General features: G+C 42.4%; 1 protein-coding gene across 9 annotated transcripts in view; it reads left to right on the forward strand.

Moving 5' to 3' along the window:
• The window catches only part of adgrl2a (adhesion G protein-coupled receptor L2a), a 120605-nt gene that overhangs the window by 33784 nt on the left and 69513 nt on the right, over window positions 1–17308 (forward strand). For all 9 annotated transcript variants that reach the window (XM_084067764.1, XM_084067771.1, XM_084067763.1 and 6 more), the window contains one exon: window positions 17046–17259. In XM_084067764.1, coding sequence (XP_083923890.1) covers window positions 17046–17259 — 214 coding nt within the window. The remainder of the gene's footprint in view (window positions 1–17045; window positions 17260–17308) is intronic.

The raw sequence follows: 17308 nt of genomic DNA on the forward strand, positions 1-17308 counted from the left end.
AATGGAGGAAGAATGGTTATTAGCGTATTGCCCTTGCCTAGGGTTTTTATCGCTATTTTAGTGCCCCATGTCAGGTGTCTGTGGGATTGGGCTGCTGCGTCAGCATTGCTCTTAATGGTTATTTATGTTGGAGATAACCTTGGGAAGCATCATTAGTTTGCTGTTTGCTGTCGCCGTCCATAACTCATCCTGAGATCTCGGGCCATCACGCCTATTTGGCAGTCCAGACGAGCGGATACAATGCCTCGTTTCAGCTCTTGCCGCACTCTCAATTTGTCATATCGTAGTAGAGGCATGGTAAACAGTAATTTATGGTTCTATTTATCCACTCTGTCTTTTTAACTTCCCAGACCCCTCTTTTTTTCCCCCTTTATGAACATGAAGCAAAAAGGCATTCCTTCGGGGAGCTGTGGCTAGTTGTTTAATTAGGCCTAAGTCATGAGACCAGCAGACATCACCAACAAAACAAGGAGGCTGTGTTCCTAGACATGTAGCCCAGCGTCTTACATGGTCCTTAATTGGGTTTCAAACTCGTCTAGGGGAGAGAGGTTCAGTGTGACAGAACTTCCTGCTTTGCGTGGAACCCTCCATCTTTTCCCATCATTCCCTGCACTGATCTCAGCGGATAATGGGAATTCGCACCGGTCCCGTGGGACCCCACACTGGGTGGGAAGTAGGTGCTGCGCGAGTCGCCCGAGATTAGTCATCTACCCACATCTCCCTATCTGCCTTGTTCCTCGCTCTCTCATGCTTTGTCTCGTTTTGTTCTTGCCACGGGAGAATTATGCGGGTCTCTAACAAGTATATCCCAAGGAATCTACAAAACATGCTCCGATAGCCACTGAGTCTGCTCTGTGAATACCAAAGAAGAGGAAAACAGATATGACTTATCAATCTTATGTGCAGCAGCCTATGACCAAACAGCAATTATTCATGGAACATTTATTGTTTTGCGTTTTCTGTTGGTTGCCTCTAATCTGGCCATGGTAGACGTGACTGGCGGTATGTGGGCATTTCTGCGTAAAGGATCTGCGATTTCCCAGAGAGATAGGTCTCTATTTTAAATGCCTCATTTTTGTGTGCCTCTCTGCATGTTAGCTGCCCTCTGGGCTATACAGAAGTTGTTTTAACTTGGGGGCGTGCTGGTAGCTGACCGGATAGTGATTCGACCACATAATCACAATATCCCCATGTCGATTCTAGCTGGAGGCCTGCGTTGCATGTCGTTCCCCTTCTCTGCCCTCACTCAGTTTCCTGTTTATCAGCGCTATCCTGTCTGAGCAAAAGAATAAAAGCCATTGTTTAAACTTGAGTCTTCTGCATTATGATTTTCAAGCTCCATGCGTTTATATCGGGCTAAAGCCTATGGCCTTGGAGCTACCTGCTTCATAATGGAAATAACAATGTGTTTATCAAAGTTCTTTGTTTGGAATCACAGGAGCCAGTGTAGGACTGCAGACAGACGAAGTGCTGTCGGGATGAGGAGAATGTTTTTGATTATCCAATGTAGATGGCATTTCAAACAGGAACCACAGTGTACACCTCAGGCCAGACAAATGATCCAGCTCATTGGAGGTCAAAGGGTAAATGTAGAGTGGTTTCCTGTCTGCTACCGTAATATTGTGGAATTTTAAGGTGATTAGAGTCTACAATATGAGGCTCACACAGAAAGCAGTCGCTTCATGTGACTCTTTTTTTTCTCCTCAATTAGAAAAGAACATTAGAGTATTTGAACCTTGGTTACAGCTCCCACTAAATGACTAGTCATTGTTGGATTGGTTCAGCTGTTAACCATACAAGCGTTTTTATTTATTACGTTGCTCAACACATTTATTTTTCAATGCAAGCCATTTCAGTCCCTCTGCACCTTCCTATTTGTGCAACAACAGAAAGTGAGGGATAAATGTTTTGAAGCAGTCTTATGTGAACTGCTATTTATGAAACCATCAACTCACCGCCTTGAATTTTCCATTCCATATCGGCGGAAAATGTGCACACCGCAAACAGCAACAATGTGCAGGTGTTCAAGGGGGTATGTAATCATAGCTTTTGATTGTGAACATGCTGTTGAAAGGCATGTGCACCGAGGCAGAGAAATGCACAGTTACGGTTTCAACCTAAAGCATGCAATGAAAACTGATTGCCGAACACGTTGATACAGTGGAACCACCCACGTAATGGCCACATTTCCCTTAAGAGATCTTAGCAATATTTCCAAATGCTCGTCATTTCACAGATTTCTCCCAATTTCACCCTTAAGAGCAGGCTGCGAGATATTCCTCCTTGCCCTTAGTGAAATCCTCTTTGTCCCCTCGCTTTCAGTCCTGATTTAGAGCTGCCATAAATCCTAAAGAGACTCCTGTAAACCAGGGGCGGTGAACGTACAACCATAAATATAAAGGATTTAGGACCACAGCCTCATGAAGGCACTCTGAGTGCCCACTCATGGAGCTGGATTCACAGGCTCATATTTTCCCTTTTTGCTCAGAGGTCTCGTAGTATCATACTTGTAGTCTATTCATAAGTCCCTTGAGTACCAGCAGCCAACTATAACGTTGAATCTGCAATTTAGTTGGTTCATCCCATTGCTGAGTTATCGTGGCTCATCACTTAAAGCCCAGAAGTCATTATCGGCTGATTTATTTCCCGTCAAACATAGCTCACGTCAGGCCGGCCCTAAGTTGTGACAGCGGATCAGTATGACGCTATGACCTCACCCTCTGTGAGTCAGAAGTTTGACCTCTCGAGTCATTATGACCCCAGAGTGCTTCCGTGTGTCAAGGGCTCGGTCCTCAGCTCTTCAGGCAACCCTCTCAAGTAAATGATGGCTTGAACAAACACTAAAGACCCTGTGCTGTGGTCCGCCTCGTGGAGGCACATTACCAATCAATATCAAAGGAAATAAGGCATTTTGAATCAATCTCCTTTTAGTATGTCAGGGGGTCTTTTATGATATTGACGTGTCTCAGCTGGAGCACATATCCCCCCCCCTCTCTCTCTTTCTCTCTCTCACACACACACACACACACACACACACACACACACACACACACACACACACACACACACACACACACACACACACACACACACACACACACACACACACACACACACACACACACACACACAATTATTTAAGTAGCCAACAAGCAATAATTAAGGCCAGTATACATGACAGGCATCTGATAAACCCTTCAATAAGAACTTCAGAGTGCCTCCTTGCTGTGACCATGTGAAGGATGGAAGCGGATGGGAGAGAACGGAAATGGTAGGGAGGCAGGCTAAATCCATGGACTTGATTCAAAAGAGGGTTAATCACATCTGAGACTGTCCTCATCAAAAATACCTGTTGAGGCCAGTCCTGATAGTCAGCGCAGTAAAAAGGGAAAAACAAATTTGTACGTGACAGTGCGGCAACAAGATTATTTTCAGCCTTCGAGATGTAATGAATAGAAGCCAATAAATCCTTGATGAATTGAAACAAGAGCAAAATTGAATTTTAGCTAAAGCCAGCTCGCATCTAATGCCAGTGTTGTGAGACAGGAGGCCTGGAATGGCAGATGGAGCTCGGTCTGTAATGCAGGAAAAAAAAGAAGAAAATAATTAGTCCTTTGAATAAAAAGAGGGAAACAGTAACAGTTTATGTTTCTTGTTATCAGGTAAATATACGTGTTGCAATGCAATTAATATGACCTTCAGTGAGCCGAGTCTGGAAACCTTGAGGATGGGATTGGGGGGGTGGGGGTTATCAGACTATCACTCTGAATAAAACAGCACTGTGTCGCACAAGAATTGGCCTAACCAAGCAGCTTGTTCTGGTGGATCTGTGGTCTGGTCTGAATAAGAACCACATCAAGAATTCAGCTGGAGCAGGAGCAGTGTCACCGGGGCATGACTACCCGGTTGGTCAGGGAATTAAAATGCCAGGTGGGGGTCAGTGGAAGCACTCGCTGAATAATGTGACACAAATGCATACACATGAGAGGGCCTCCCGGCTGCCCTGGTGTAGGAAAGAGGAAACTGCTGTGGTCTGGTCTATCCAAGGAAGTGCACGTTGGGGGGGTTGGGGGGTGGGGGGGAGGGGGGGTGGTAAAGCGAGCAGAAGGTCCCCTCTCATTTGCGTGTGCCGACACAGTTGACCCATGGGTGGAATGTGTCCTTATTGAATCGTGCAGCATAAAATGCTCCATTGGACCAGAGAGGGAAGTCTGGCCTCCCCAATGTCTCCAACTCAATTTTTTTATCGTTTAGAATGGGGAGAGGAAACGATGTTGAGCGCAGGAAGGGTCAGGAGCAATACGAGGCAAATCCAATCTTAAAGGTCTTTTGCAACAAATACGCTTTGCTAGCCCTACCCACATCCTTATTGCAACGATTAAACTCTGGATGACTTGATAACGTCTGAAGCGTGTCTCTGATAAGGCTGAGTAATGGGCACCAAAGAGCTTGTTGTCACAAAAGCCACGACAGCCTCAAACAGTATGGCATTCTTCTTGGAGAATGACTCATGGAATCAGTTTAATATGCATCGATCAAACAAAAACCTTTATTGCACAAAAGAAACTGCACTTTCAATGCATTCTAGAATAAGCTCACACACACGCTTCAGGATGTATATTGAATTTGCAAATAATGGCAGAATGTCCTTTTTTTGTGATTCCTCTAGAGTTTGTCTGTATGTGTGTCTCCTCATGTAAACCGATCGCAGCTCATGCTATATCCACAACATCACAAACACGACTGTGAACGTTGGATCGTAGTCAAAAATCTAATGAATGCATGTAAAAAAGCAAAACTTGTTGGTACAGCAACATTGTGAACCACCTTTTTATAGATTTAGGTTAAGTAATTATTATACAGATTGCTATTTCCAATTAGCCAAAGGAGAAGTACACATTCAACTCGCCAATATTTGTGCGGCTTTGTTCACAAACAGCACACATACTTCCTTACTTAAGTGTGTGTGTGTGTGTGTGTGTGTGTGTGTGTGTGTGTGTGTGTGTGTGTGTGTGTGTGTGTGTGTGTGTGTGTGTGTGTGTGTGTGTGTGTATATGTGTATGTACGTACATACATATGTACACACATATATATGTATATATATATATGTGTGTGTATATATATATGTATACTGTAAAAAAGGATGGACCTTCCATATGCACTGCACACTCCAGAGAACAGAGATGGACAACTTACTAGGCTACTGTATTAAGTGATTTATTAGCACGATGCGTTTCGCTGTGAGCTTCGTCAGGTGCTATATGTAATATGTATATATATATCCTTTTTTTTTTTTAAGAAAGCCACTTCCTAGATCAGTTGAAATCAAAGTGAATTTGCCCCACCATTATTATAATACAGTTTGCAACACGCCTGCAGCCTGTTTCTGTCAGTCTCCATAATTTGCTGTATACTAGCTCGCACTCAACCAGTATGTATATTTCTCTAGGGCCGTGGGACGAGCTCAAAATGTACTGTGTGCTGGTCATCATAGTCATTACATTACATGAAGATGTCCTTGGCTTTTTTGTGTGACCTGAAAAAGTCCCACCCCAACCCCCTCCACCTCCTCCTGCCTGGCCCCAGGGCTATCCGATATTAGACAGCAAGATGACATTGTGCGCTTGTGTGAGTGCAGTCAGCCGACATGTGCAGATGATGTGAAGTCAATAATGCATTATAAAAAAGGGGAATTATGTCCTTGATGAGCCCCATAGAGCTTAATTAGGCCTAAAGGTTGATTTACATACAAGTGTACATGAAATCCGATAATGGCACAAGTTTTCCCAATGGTGCCGTGTAGTTTCGTTGGTGCTTGATTCCCTCCTGTATCGAATCCATTCATGGATATCATAAAGAAAGAAAAATAGACACTCAAACATGCTGCAGCGCATTCTGCACATAAGGCATTGTTTTACCTTTTCTTTTTATGTAACTAGTGCAGTGCCCAGTCAGGGTGTGGCCTCTGTTCAGAACACATGCCCGTTCAGAGCGGGTCAGTTCTGGAGAACTGCTCATCCTATCGACTTCATACTCAACACTGCAATTCCATGGGTCCTCAGCAATGCAGCCGGCAAGTGTGAAGTAGATCGGATGAACGGTTTGTGAGATTTCCGTGCCCTTCCGGAGTGGACCCGGTTCTGGAGAACTGCTCATCCGATCGACTTCACACTCGACACTGCACTCCCATGGGTCTTCAGCAGGACACCTACCTAGTGTGAAGTCGATTGGATGAATGATTCTTGAAATATGTGAAGGACATACATATTATACACACAGACAGACAGATTCCTGGAATTTGTAGATAGATGATGTTTTTTTGTTAGCTGATGGCACAAGTTAAAACTAACGATTTCCGTGCAAATGTATCGGATGACTTAGTCAGCCAAAGTATGCAAATAATGTGAAAAGACAGGAGCACTCTCTCGTCCCCATGTGGCCTTGTGTGTTAGCCTGCACGTGCACGTCAGAGAACAGGGTTACTCTTGGTGGGGTTCAAATATAAAGCCTCTGACAGTAAACATTACCGTTGAAAGAGTCCCACCAGCGTATCAAAGGGGAAAACAACAGGGGGTGCTTTTTTTCATGGTGTCTATTGAGAGATAAATGACGTGATATTTTTCAGAGTCATGTACCTATATCAAAGATGCTCCTGATAGCCCCCCCGCTGTTGCTATGGAGGGAGCAGAGATGTAAATGAACTGGAGCATATTGGATGGTTGAGAATACAAATGAGGTTGGGTTCCATGTGCTCCTGCTGCTTCTCTGCTCTCTCTCAAGTCTTTATCTCTCTCTCTTGTACTCTCCTTCTCTCTCCCTTTATCTTTATATTTCTCTCTCCCCTATCTTTCACTTGTATCTCTCGCCCTCTCTTTCTCTCCCTCTCCCTGTCTGGATAGATTCAGCCTGGTATCTGACACTGGAGCAGTATTCCACTTAGTATATTATCACACTTAGTATATTATTAGTGTTGAGCCCAACCAATGATAAGACTTTTGTGTCCGATTTATGAGAGTCCTAGACCACCAATTACAGATGTTTTGACTGATATTTTGTCAAAAAGTGCAAAATGTTCTAATCAAATTGAAAATCTTAAATTTGATTAAAGTTTGTATTTGAGAACACAAAAAAAATGTTTGTAATAAAAAATGAAACAACTTTTTGATAGATACAAAATAAACACATTTTAATTCAACCACTAAATAAATGTTTGCCTATAATAAGTGGTTAAAAATCGGGGCACATCGGCTGCACAATACCGAAGTCATCAGAAAAGTTAAATAATGGCCCTAACGTAGTATTGCACTACTTTTTGATGTTTCCTTCTTCTTCTGCTTGAAGACAAGTTGGGGGAAGTAAGAACACTATGGATGAGATGATCACAGGGAAAACATAGTGATCTTTTTTTTTAAATATATATATATATATCACATAATTTGTGTCATAGACATGAGTTCAGATGTTAATGTGTCAGTGTTTCCTGTGCCATGCCAGTCATAGTTTTAACATCTGTTTTCAAACCATTTAATATGCCACAGATGTTATAGGCAAAATTACAGAGTAGAAAAACCTCTATGTAAGTGCCATGGACAAGTCTCGATGTTTGCCAAAACAACCCCTTTCAAATTTCAACACAGCGAGGGGAAAAACAGACGAGTCGTGAGGTAAACTCAATGTTGCAAAATTCAAAAGGATGTAATATCGGTCAGGCCAGTAGTATAATTCTTTTTATACAATGGTTACACAGAGTCAGCAGTCTACCTCGTGTCCCGCTGTTCAACTGGCTCATTCAGCTCGGAAAAATATGCACTATTTTCCCTCTGTTCCTTCCCTGTGTGGACCTGACTTCTTAAGAATACATGCTGTTGTAAAGGATATCTGTGGATTATGGAATCAGCACTGTGGGAAGAGACTTGACTTAAAGGTTTCTTTTGCTCCGTGGACTTCCGTTGCTTATGCTTGTGGAGGCGAGGTTGGGGGGCAGCGGGTGGTGGCTGTGGCGGAACCTGGGGGATTCACACTGTGCCTTCCTGTGGCTCTGGGCTAATACCAGGGGCCACACTCTCCTTTTACCCCCAAAATCCACCCAGCAAGCGACCTTGTCCTGGGCAGAGGACTGAGGAAATAACAGCGTGTCGAGGCAAGAAGACGCTAGCTCATTTACAAGCAGCTGGGTTAGTCCACGTCGAGAACAATGAGAGAATCAAAGGGCCGTGCTAACAGTAGACGACAAGCATCATGATCGTCCCCGTCACACTTCTCATTGGCCCTCGACAGAAAAAATTATCTGGTTTCACATCAAAATAATCCGGGGAGCTCTTTTGTCGTCGGGCCACAATGGCAGTGGTGTGAGCGGTTGAATGGGCCTTTTGATACGCCTCTGCTTTGCCCCCAAGTCTTCCTCCACAAGCCTGGGGAACTCAAGTTACACAGGGTCCTTTACAATATGAAAACTATTTACTGTACGGGGTGGAAAAAAAGCGTAATATTTTTGCACGATCAGTGTCTTCACTTATTACTGCCGTTTGCTTGCCAGAATTTTGGTATAGACAGAGACTGACATCTGGTCTCTTAGCCCTATATTCTATATTCGTTCAGAGAGATTCTGCATGCTGTCTTAAGTATGTTCCACGTATGTTTCGTGATGGTTATGTACAGGATTGTGAGGCCAAAGAGGCTTCTGCATGGCTGATGGAGATCCTAATGGCTCCCCATTTGTGTGAAATAGGAAGACATTTTGTTCATTACCTCCGCTTCAGTGACACTCATATCGTGGCAGATGGTCACTTTCCAATTGATTTGGCTCGACGGAGGGAAAAATGAATTAAAACATTATAGCACCAGAGAGACTGTACCGAATAGGTCCCCCCTTATGTATTAACGGTTTCTCTGTTCCTAAGCCGGCAGTTCGCGTATTGGCTCAATGTCATCTGAAAGGTTAAACATAATGGTAAATGCCACCGTGGGAAGCTTTAAATAGAGGGCACTCCATTGGTGCAATGAAGTCTTGTAACCCACAGAAACAGGTGTCTGGTACCAATCAGAATCAATTAGCAGCATGTTGGGCATAACAACCGCATACAATCATTGGTGTGTTTAACCCTACATGTAAGCTACATGTAGCGTTGTTTAACTCTACATGTAAAGTCTACTCTACATGTAAAGTGTCTTGAGACGACTGGTTGTGATTTGACACTTTGATAAAATTGAATTGAACCAATATAAACCTGTGTCCGATTCTACAAATGTCTTCTAAATCTTAACACTTTTCTGAAAATATTGCTATATCAGTGGCTCTCAAACTTTTTTCATGTCAATGACCCCAAAATGTGTATTTAGGCGCAGACCCCCATCTCAAAATATTTTGTTCCAGGGAACCCAAGAAGCAATGATTTGAGTTAAAAATGTTCACTTGAAAAATATTTATATTCAATGATTTGCACAATTCTTTTATGATTTTTCAAAAATAGCAGATCTACAAGCTCATGTATATCTGCCATTTTTGAACAGCCAAATAAATCTAAAATGATACAGATGCTTTCCCCGGTTTTAATGGTTTAAGGTTGGCTGATGCTAAAAACAACCCAAACCCCACCTTGAACCATGCAACCCCGTTGGCTGCATTCTAGTGATTTCCATTCGGTGGGTGCAACAAAAGGTATATACTGTATGGTCAGTGTTATTTACTAGGGCTTACAAGTTAATTACAGTCAGAGTAGGGCCCCCGCTGAATGCTCGCCATTGTGCCGTGACATAGGCGCCTGATCACTCCGTGGGTTCAATGCTCTCTACATAGCCAGAGGAGAGGAATTGAAAAAGCTACTGTGGCGGTGGAGTGGTGGGGGGGGTAGTGGACTGACCAGAATGCCTGATAAGGCTGAGTGTCAACAAGGCCATGATAGGGATCTGGCCAATTATGCTACTGCTGCTGCTGCCAGGTTGCCATGGACACCGGATTGAGCATTCCACATAATATATTATTGACCATCCCTTGATCCTCTGCACCGTGTCATTTAATTAGTGTGACGGGTGCATCTTTTAGACCCCCCCCTTACGTTCTTGTCTGATAGGCGTACCTATTCTCAGTGAGATTTTATTTTGTCTGTGTTTGTGATTGTCGGTATACACGTTGCAGGGAGACTCTTTCAGAGCTCGTAAGGAGAAGATCACACGTTTTGAGAGGCAGCCTGGAATGTGCTAGCAGTTACGAGAGGAGAGGGGTTGTGTTAGGTTTGCATCAGCATGTGCACTGGAATGAATGCAAGGGAAAATTGTCAGTGAAGGTCATGTGTGTCTAAGGTTTGATCATACGTGTGTGTGTGTGTGTGTGTGTGTGTGTGTGTGTGTGTGTGTGTGTGTGTGTGTGTGTGTGTGTGCGTGTGCGTGTGTGTGTGTGTGTGTAAACCTGTTTGTCCATTTTGTTGCCGAGCAGTCGTGGCACAAAGCTCAAAGGTAAAAAAAAAGAAAAAAGATCCCTGAAACACAATACCGCAACAAGTGCTCTTACTGACTCTAATGAGCTGTCGACATTCTCCTAGATCAGTGGTTCTCAACCTGGGACCCGGGGCCCATTGGTGGCCCGTGAGGATATTGCGGGTGGGCCCGCGTAATAATTGGCAAAACACTTAAGATTTTAATGATATTATATACATGTATTTTAGTTAAAAAAGAGTCTTGGTATTTTTCTCTTTAAAAATCTACAAAAGTGATTTTTTTCTGTGATACCAATAAATAATAACTTACAGTATATTATGTTAGTTCCATTGATCCAATCCGGAACACAATCGATTGATCGATCATTAACCCATACATGCTCTGAAAATGCAGGCGATATCGGCTGCCGTGTTATGTGTCCAGATGGGTGGGCCCATGGGTGGGCCCGATGCCGAAAAGGTTGAGAACCACTGTCCTAGATGGATTTTCAGAGCACCCATCAGGAGAAATGAAATACAAAAAATAGAAAGACGATAAGTAGACCAACATTCGAACAAATCACATTGTAGAGGCCTTTGATATGCTTTACATTGTTTGCAGTCTGTTGAGATATGCAAAGTAAATAATATGCACTGCGTGAATTATTATTCTAATAGCTCCATGACCAAAATAATGATTATACTTTTCTGGCTCATTTGAATGATGCCATTATTTTGTGAAGTGAGACAGTAAGCATTGAATTTTGTTTATGTTAGATTTGCCAATATCATATTATTCTGTTGTAATTGCAGTGCATTGTTGTGCCAGAGCGTGATCGATGTCATTGCGGCTGCTTCCTCCTTTCTGAATAAAAAGAGAGAAATAGGTCTTATTAACCCATTCAATCCGGGAACGCATCTGTGTCATTTTAGATTTTAACTATAACCATTATTTTATACTTTGGCTATTCAAACATTTTAAAAAAATAGAAATTTGTTTTAAATCTTGAACATTTGTGCACATTTTTGAATACATATATTTTGTCCCTGGAACAAAGTATTTTGAGATGGGGGTGGGAAGGGGGGGGGGGGGGGGTCCGCGGCCAAATACATATAATTTTGGGGGTCCAAAATGTTTTGAGCACCTCTGATGTAGAAACATGTTTTTTTTTCAGAAAACTGTTTAGAAGACATTTGTAGAATCCCCCAGAAGCAAAGTTACAAATGTTCGCTTTTAAAAAATATATATTATATACGATTTTTCAAAAATAGCAGATCTACAAGCTCATAGTGCGGCACTCGGTGCTGCGCCATGAGCTTGTAGATCTACTATTTTTGAATAGTCAATGTGTAAAATAATGGTTGGTTGTAGTTCAAATTCAATATTTTTGAATAGCCAAATGTGTTCCCGGATTGAATCGGTTAAAAGAGGGCACAGAAGCTCTCCGTTATACAATATGGTTTGCAGAGCCAGAGTTAGATGTGTCATTATAGCACTGTAAATTAGCCCATACATCTGTTTTTTTTCTTCCTTCCGTCTCTACTGAGCAGTCATAATGGCTATATAGGATCAGGCAAATGACCACATCTATTTGGTCATTGCAGCTGGAGACATATTCTGTGGAATCTCAGTAATTGGAATAGTATAGAGAATATAGCCTAAATACTGTACATATGAATTGACTTGAACTACACAACGGGTGAAATGACTGATGGAATAATCGATGAATCAATCATGAGATCACATTTTAGCAATCAAATCTAGCGCTTGCCTTTGTTCCATTATTCTAAAAGGAAAAGGTATGTTTTTGACTGCTGGGTGTACATCTTTAGACACTTTACTACTTTACCATAGTAATTTAGATTAATTGAATAGTATTTGTTGCATTAACCGTAGACTACCGTACACTGACTGATTACTTAACCACATGAACTCTAGCGTCCCTATTCTGGGCTATTCACAAGGCGACGTGAGCTTGTAGATGGTGAGCTTGTTAGAGCTTGTAGATTGGCTATTTTCAGCAAAGAGATTTGGTATTAAGGAAAAAAGGAACGGACCTAGCATAGAGCCCTGGGGGACCCTGATCAACTAAGTATATTAAGTGGTCAAGTGTAGAGATGGCAACAGTGAATCAGATTCACTTTGCTGGACTGTCTGCTACCCCCCTCTCGTGTATTGATTTGCCAGTCACTGCATCCCCACCCCGCCCAGTCTGCATCGAGGGCGAGAAAGTAGTTCAGCCTGCGGCCTGATCAATTCAGAGAGGCTTTTGGACATTGTTTACGAACATTCTCCGACTCCATGATGTACGGCACAAGCACAGCTGGTGAATAGATTTGTGCTGAGAGGACAGCACTTTTGTGTTTGATTTCCAGAAAGCTGAACAAGAAAATGCATGATCATTATAGCGCCTGTCATCAGCACAATGGAAAAAGTTGCTCGAGTCTTTCTTATCTTGTTGCCGAGTGCATATACATTTTACCCCCCCTCCGTCCTTGTTTCTTCAGCCTCTGTTTCTCTACTTAAGCGGACTGACCGAATCCGTTCTAAATCATGAAACCAGAAGTTTCTTGAAAGCTGCTGCAGAGTGATTTAAGTGTTTTAACAGCGTTCTTGGGACACGGCGCATGGGTGGGTTTGGCCGCAGGTTTTGGAGATCAAACTTGGGAGACCTTGTGCATGGCCAAAGAACCAGATCACTTCCAGCCGCAAAGTGGGCCAATGCTGGCTAATGTATCCCACTCAGCCATACGTTGCTGCCGCAGAATTGGCCCATATGAAATCTATGTGAACTCTGTAGTGAGACTCACCAGAATGCAGTCCTATCTATGCTGCTGAAAGGGGGAAACTGTTAAAGCAATCAGTCTACCCCGTTTTGTTAAAATGTGTTGTTATTCTGAATGTGTTTGTCTTTTTGAATTCATATTTGACCTGTCATGTCAGCTCAGATGTAGAAAGATTAAGTATGATGTGTTTATTTAGTAGGTAGGCTATAGGAAAGTATGGCAATAAGAAGGGGGATAGCAGGTAATGCACAATCTCTAACGGTTTGTTCAGACTCATTTTGCCCTTATAGCCTGTACTGTATGAACATTGGTGTTTTGTGGTGTGCACTGGTATGGAATGAATGTGTTTTTCTTGTCTTTACCTTGACAATGTGCTTCGCTTCAAAACATATCTGCCTCTTGTTTACGATGAAAAACATTTAAATCATTTGTGCATCACTTGTGATTGTGCAGACTGAGAGTGGTGTTTTTTTTGTTGGGGAGAAAGAACCAAAGAAAGTATTAAAACAAAAAAGCTTTTAAAATGTCTCAGATTCACCGTACAGTACTTCAATTTAAGAGGCGGCTTTTTATTTTTTTCTCTGTGAAATGGCCTGTGACAGAAAAGCAATAGACAAATGTCTCCATTATACTGAGATTCGTATCAAGCTGCTGTACAAGTATAAAAATTGTAATATGGCAGTGATTGATGTATTACATAGGTTGCCTTACTTATTACATGGAGTGGTGGGTGACTTTTGATGGAGCTATGCTGCAATGCGTTGACATGAACGCAAGATTGCTTGTCATGGGTCCTGTTTCTCACATGTAGTGTTCATTTTTTTCTCTGCTTGTGTTTTTTCCGCCCTTCTCCTCTCACACCTCCGATAAATTGTGAATCACCTTAAGCATTTTTTTTCTTTTTTTTTTCTTTTACTGACTCGAGAGAGAAGATGGGCTGGAAAAGAAAAGAACAAAAAAAAACTTTGAAGTATCATACATGAAAGCGTGTGCTTTTTCATGCCTGGCGGTCACACGAGAAAGTTTGTTGTCAAAAAGAACAAGAAGATAAAAAACATAAAAAAAGATCCTTCCCCTGTGATTCTGTGCTCCCAAACAAATAAAGCCTCAAAGACGTAAGATAGGCCAGGACAGTTACCGGTACCTTGTGCTGCAGAGATACAGCAGTTGTTTACCTTCAAGTCTGTCTCGGTTAATGCTGAGCAAATAAGCAGCAGCACCTAATTGGTGCACTAGCCGAGGAAAAGGCAACACAAAGTGACATTTATCTTCCTTTGCAAAATACCACCGTAGCATTTCCCGGCAAGGGGCACAATGCAGAATGCTAATTCCCTTCCAAGTGTAACATAGTATTTAATCAGACATTGGTAATTGTATTGGCTGGTGTTCATTGATGAAGTATTCGATAAGGTAAAATGACTTTAGCCCTTGCAGGCCGATTCAGCAGAGCTCCAGTCAATGGTTGTAACAAAACAGATGTCACATAAAGAATGTCACTCATGACAAGAAAAGGTCCTGGGTAATTATAATAAAATTCACATAAAGCATTGGCTCTGGAGTTTTTCAGGTGCCAATCTCGCAAACAAATTAGGCCATTTAGTTTTTCAGGCCAGCAGTCTGTGAACTGTGCCTCATTAGGGAAACGAGAGTCTCTGTAAACACTGTCGACCTCCCCATCAACCAAGACATAAAATGTACAGCCAACAGCACTATTACTTAAACGTCCAGCAAGGTAACAAAGTTCTCTTGAACTGTTCAAATGCATTATGCAGGAGGAGGTGTGAAAAGTTAAGAAAATTAACCACATGAACCCTATCATCCATATTTTGGGGTTCAGTGAAAATAGCCGATCTACAAGCTCACAACGTATCACAAACATGAACACATTGTGAGCTCGTACATTGGCTATCCTTGGCGAAGAGATTTGGTGTCGAGGGAAAAAAGGGAGCAGAACTAGTATAGACCCCTGGGGGACTCCAGTCAACAAAGTATATGGGGTTTAAGTGGTTAAAAGGATGCAAGATTTCTAAGGGGCTCTCAAAGATCCTATAGTTTATAGGTTTCATTGTTTATACAATATTATTAGATATCCACTGTGATATGTAGTCATGAGGCCCAGCATTTCAAGCTGCCCCTGTTTTGTCACCAGTGGATGTGGAGATACAGAAGTCATAAGTGAGCGTTGCCTCTGGTGTATTCAAATTCCACCGAGGGGCAGCTCTGCTTATGATTAAGGTGCATATTTTTTGGCTCGACTCCACTCTATTCTAAGCTCTGACATGTAAGCTCTGGGAAAGCTGTCCTGACAAAAAGAAAGTCCCTCATTGGAATTGGAGAAAATGGAGCAAAACAGTTCACTTTTGACCCTAAGCGCTGCTATTTGGCAGTGTTCACATTTATGGAACACAAAGCCACAATATTGTTTTTTTTTTCTTTAACCCTCCCCTCCCGTATTTTTCTTCTTCAAGCCTCCCCAAGCTTCCCAATAGCCCCCTTCAATTGTCAGTGCTGTAAAATGGATTACACTCTCATGTTGTACAGACGTACTGTATGTAGTGCCCCCTTTTTTTAAATATAAAAATGGGTATTGCAGATAAACCATACAGTGCCATTAACACATTCACTGCCAGAATGTAGCCATTCACGGACATATCCGTGATTTAAAATCCACCCGTTCACCGCCATTCACGGATATGTCCGTGATTCTTTTTTTTGTGGGGGGGGGGGGGGGGGGGGGCGTCCAGAACCAAAGATAACGTGATCCGAAGATTTGTTGCTCCATTCACTTCCTGGGTAACTTATTACTTTAAAATCCTGTATCTCGGCTCCTGTGTACTTTTTTTTTTACTTTGTATTTTTGGTGAAACATATTTTCAACTGAGTATAACAAGAGAACGGGAGGTCACGATGACATTTTTTTTTCTTCACGGAAGCACAGTGATTTCCTCCGTGATTAGCAACCATCAAGGGATCGATCATACTGGAGATAAATATTCTGTGGTTCTTGAAAAATGTGTCAGAATGCTTAAAAATGCTGGCAGAAAGCTACCTGCCTGCATTAGAAAGCCCCTGGCTGTGAATGTGTTAATAGACTTTGTAAGGGCAGTGTGTGTGAACCCATATTTACAATGGAAGACAAGATGAAAAAAACAACAACACTGTCAAAGAAGTTAGTGGAGGTTATTTGATGTATGTCACTGTGTTACAAAATCTAGATGGGGCTATTTTAGCATTAGAAATACATTTTATATTCATATGTTATTAGGCCTGGCTCAGGGGATGATGCCCCAGACTCTTTAGGTCAATGATCGATCGATCGATCGTCATTCAGAACCAGTCCCCGGCATGTCGGTGACATATCATACAATACTAAGTAACGCCATCGGCCCATCAGTCCCGCTGAGATATAAAATGTCTGCACGATATATTGATATATCCCCCAAAAAGCAAGGACAGCTCTACATTCATTTCATTGGTACACATATCAGCTCGACACATTTTGGTTGAGCTGTTGCCTTCTATTTATACTGTCATCTTTTTCAACTCAAAGTCAAAATCTTTTCAAATATTTGAAATCCTGCCAGATTGTTCCACACATGCTCAACACAGTCACATATCTCCCTTCTATTTCCAATTGTACTGATAGAAAATTGTGTCTCTCTCTCCCTCCTACTCTCTCTCTCACTCTCTCTGTTTCTCTCACTCTCTCTGTCTCTCACACATTCTCTCCATTTCTCACTCCCTGTCTCTCACTCTCTCTCTTTCTCTCTCTCGCTCTCTCTCTCTCTCTCTCTCTCTCTCTCTCTCTCTCTCTCTCTCTCTGTCCTCTATTTTCTTCTCCCCTAGGGTTTAGCCGGGCTGCTCTGCCATTCGGCCTCGTGCGAAGAGAGCTGTCCTGTGAGGGCTATCCGATAGACCTGCGATGTCCAGGAAGTGATGTCATAATGATCGAGAGCGCCAATTACGGCCGAACAGATGACAAGATCTGCGACGCTGACCCTTTCCAGATGGAGAACATCAACTGCTACCTGCCTGATGCCTTCAAGATCATGTCACAAAGGTAATACTGCTCAAAGAAGTCTCCATGCCAGTAACAACTAAGAGCTCTG

Source organism: Gymnoscopelus microlampas (genome assembly GCF_963454915.1).
Source record: "Gymnoscopelus microlampas genome assembly, chromosome: 9".
NCBI classification, from domain to species: domain Eukaryota; kingdom Metazoa; phylum Chordata; class Actinopteri; order Myctophiformes; family Myctophidae; genus Gymnoscopelus; species Gymnoscopelus microlampas.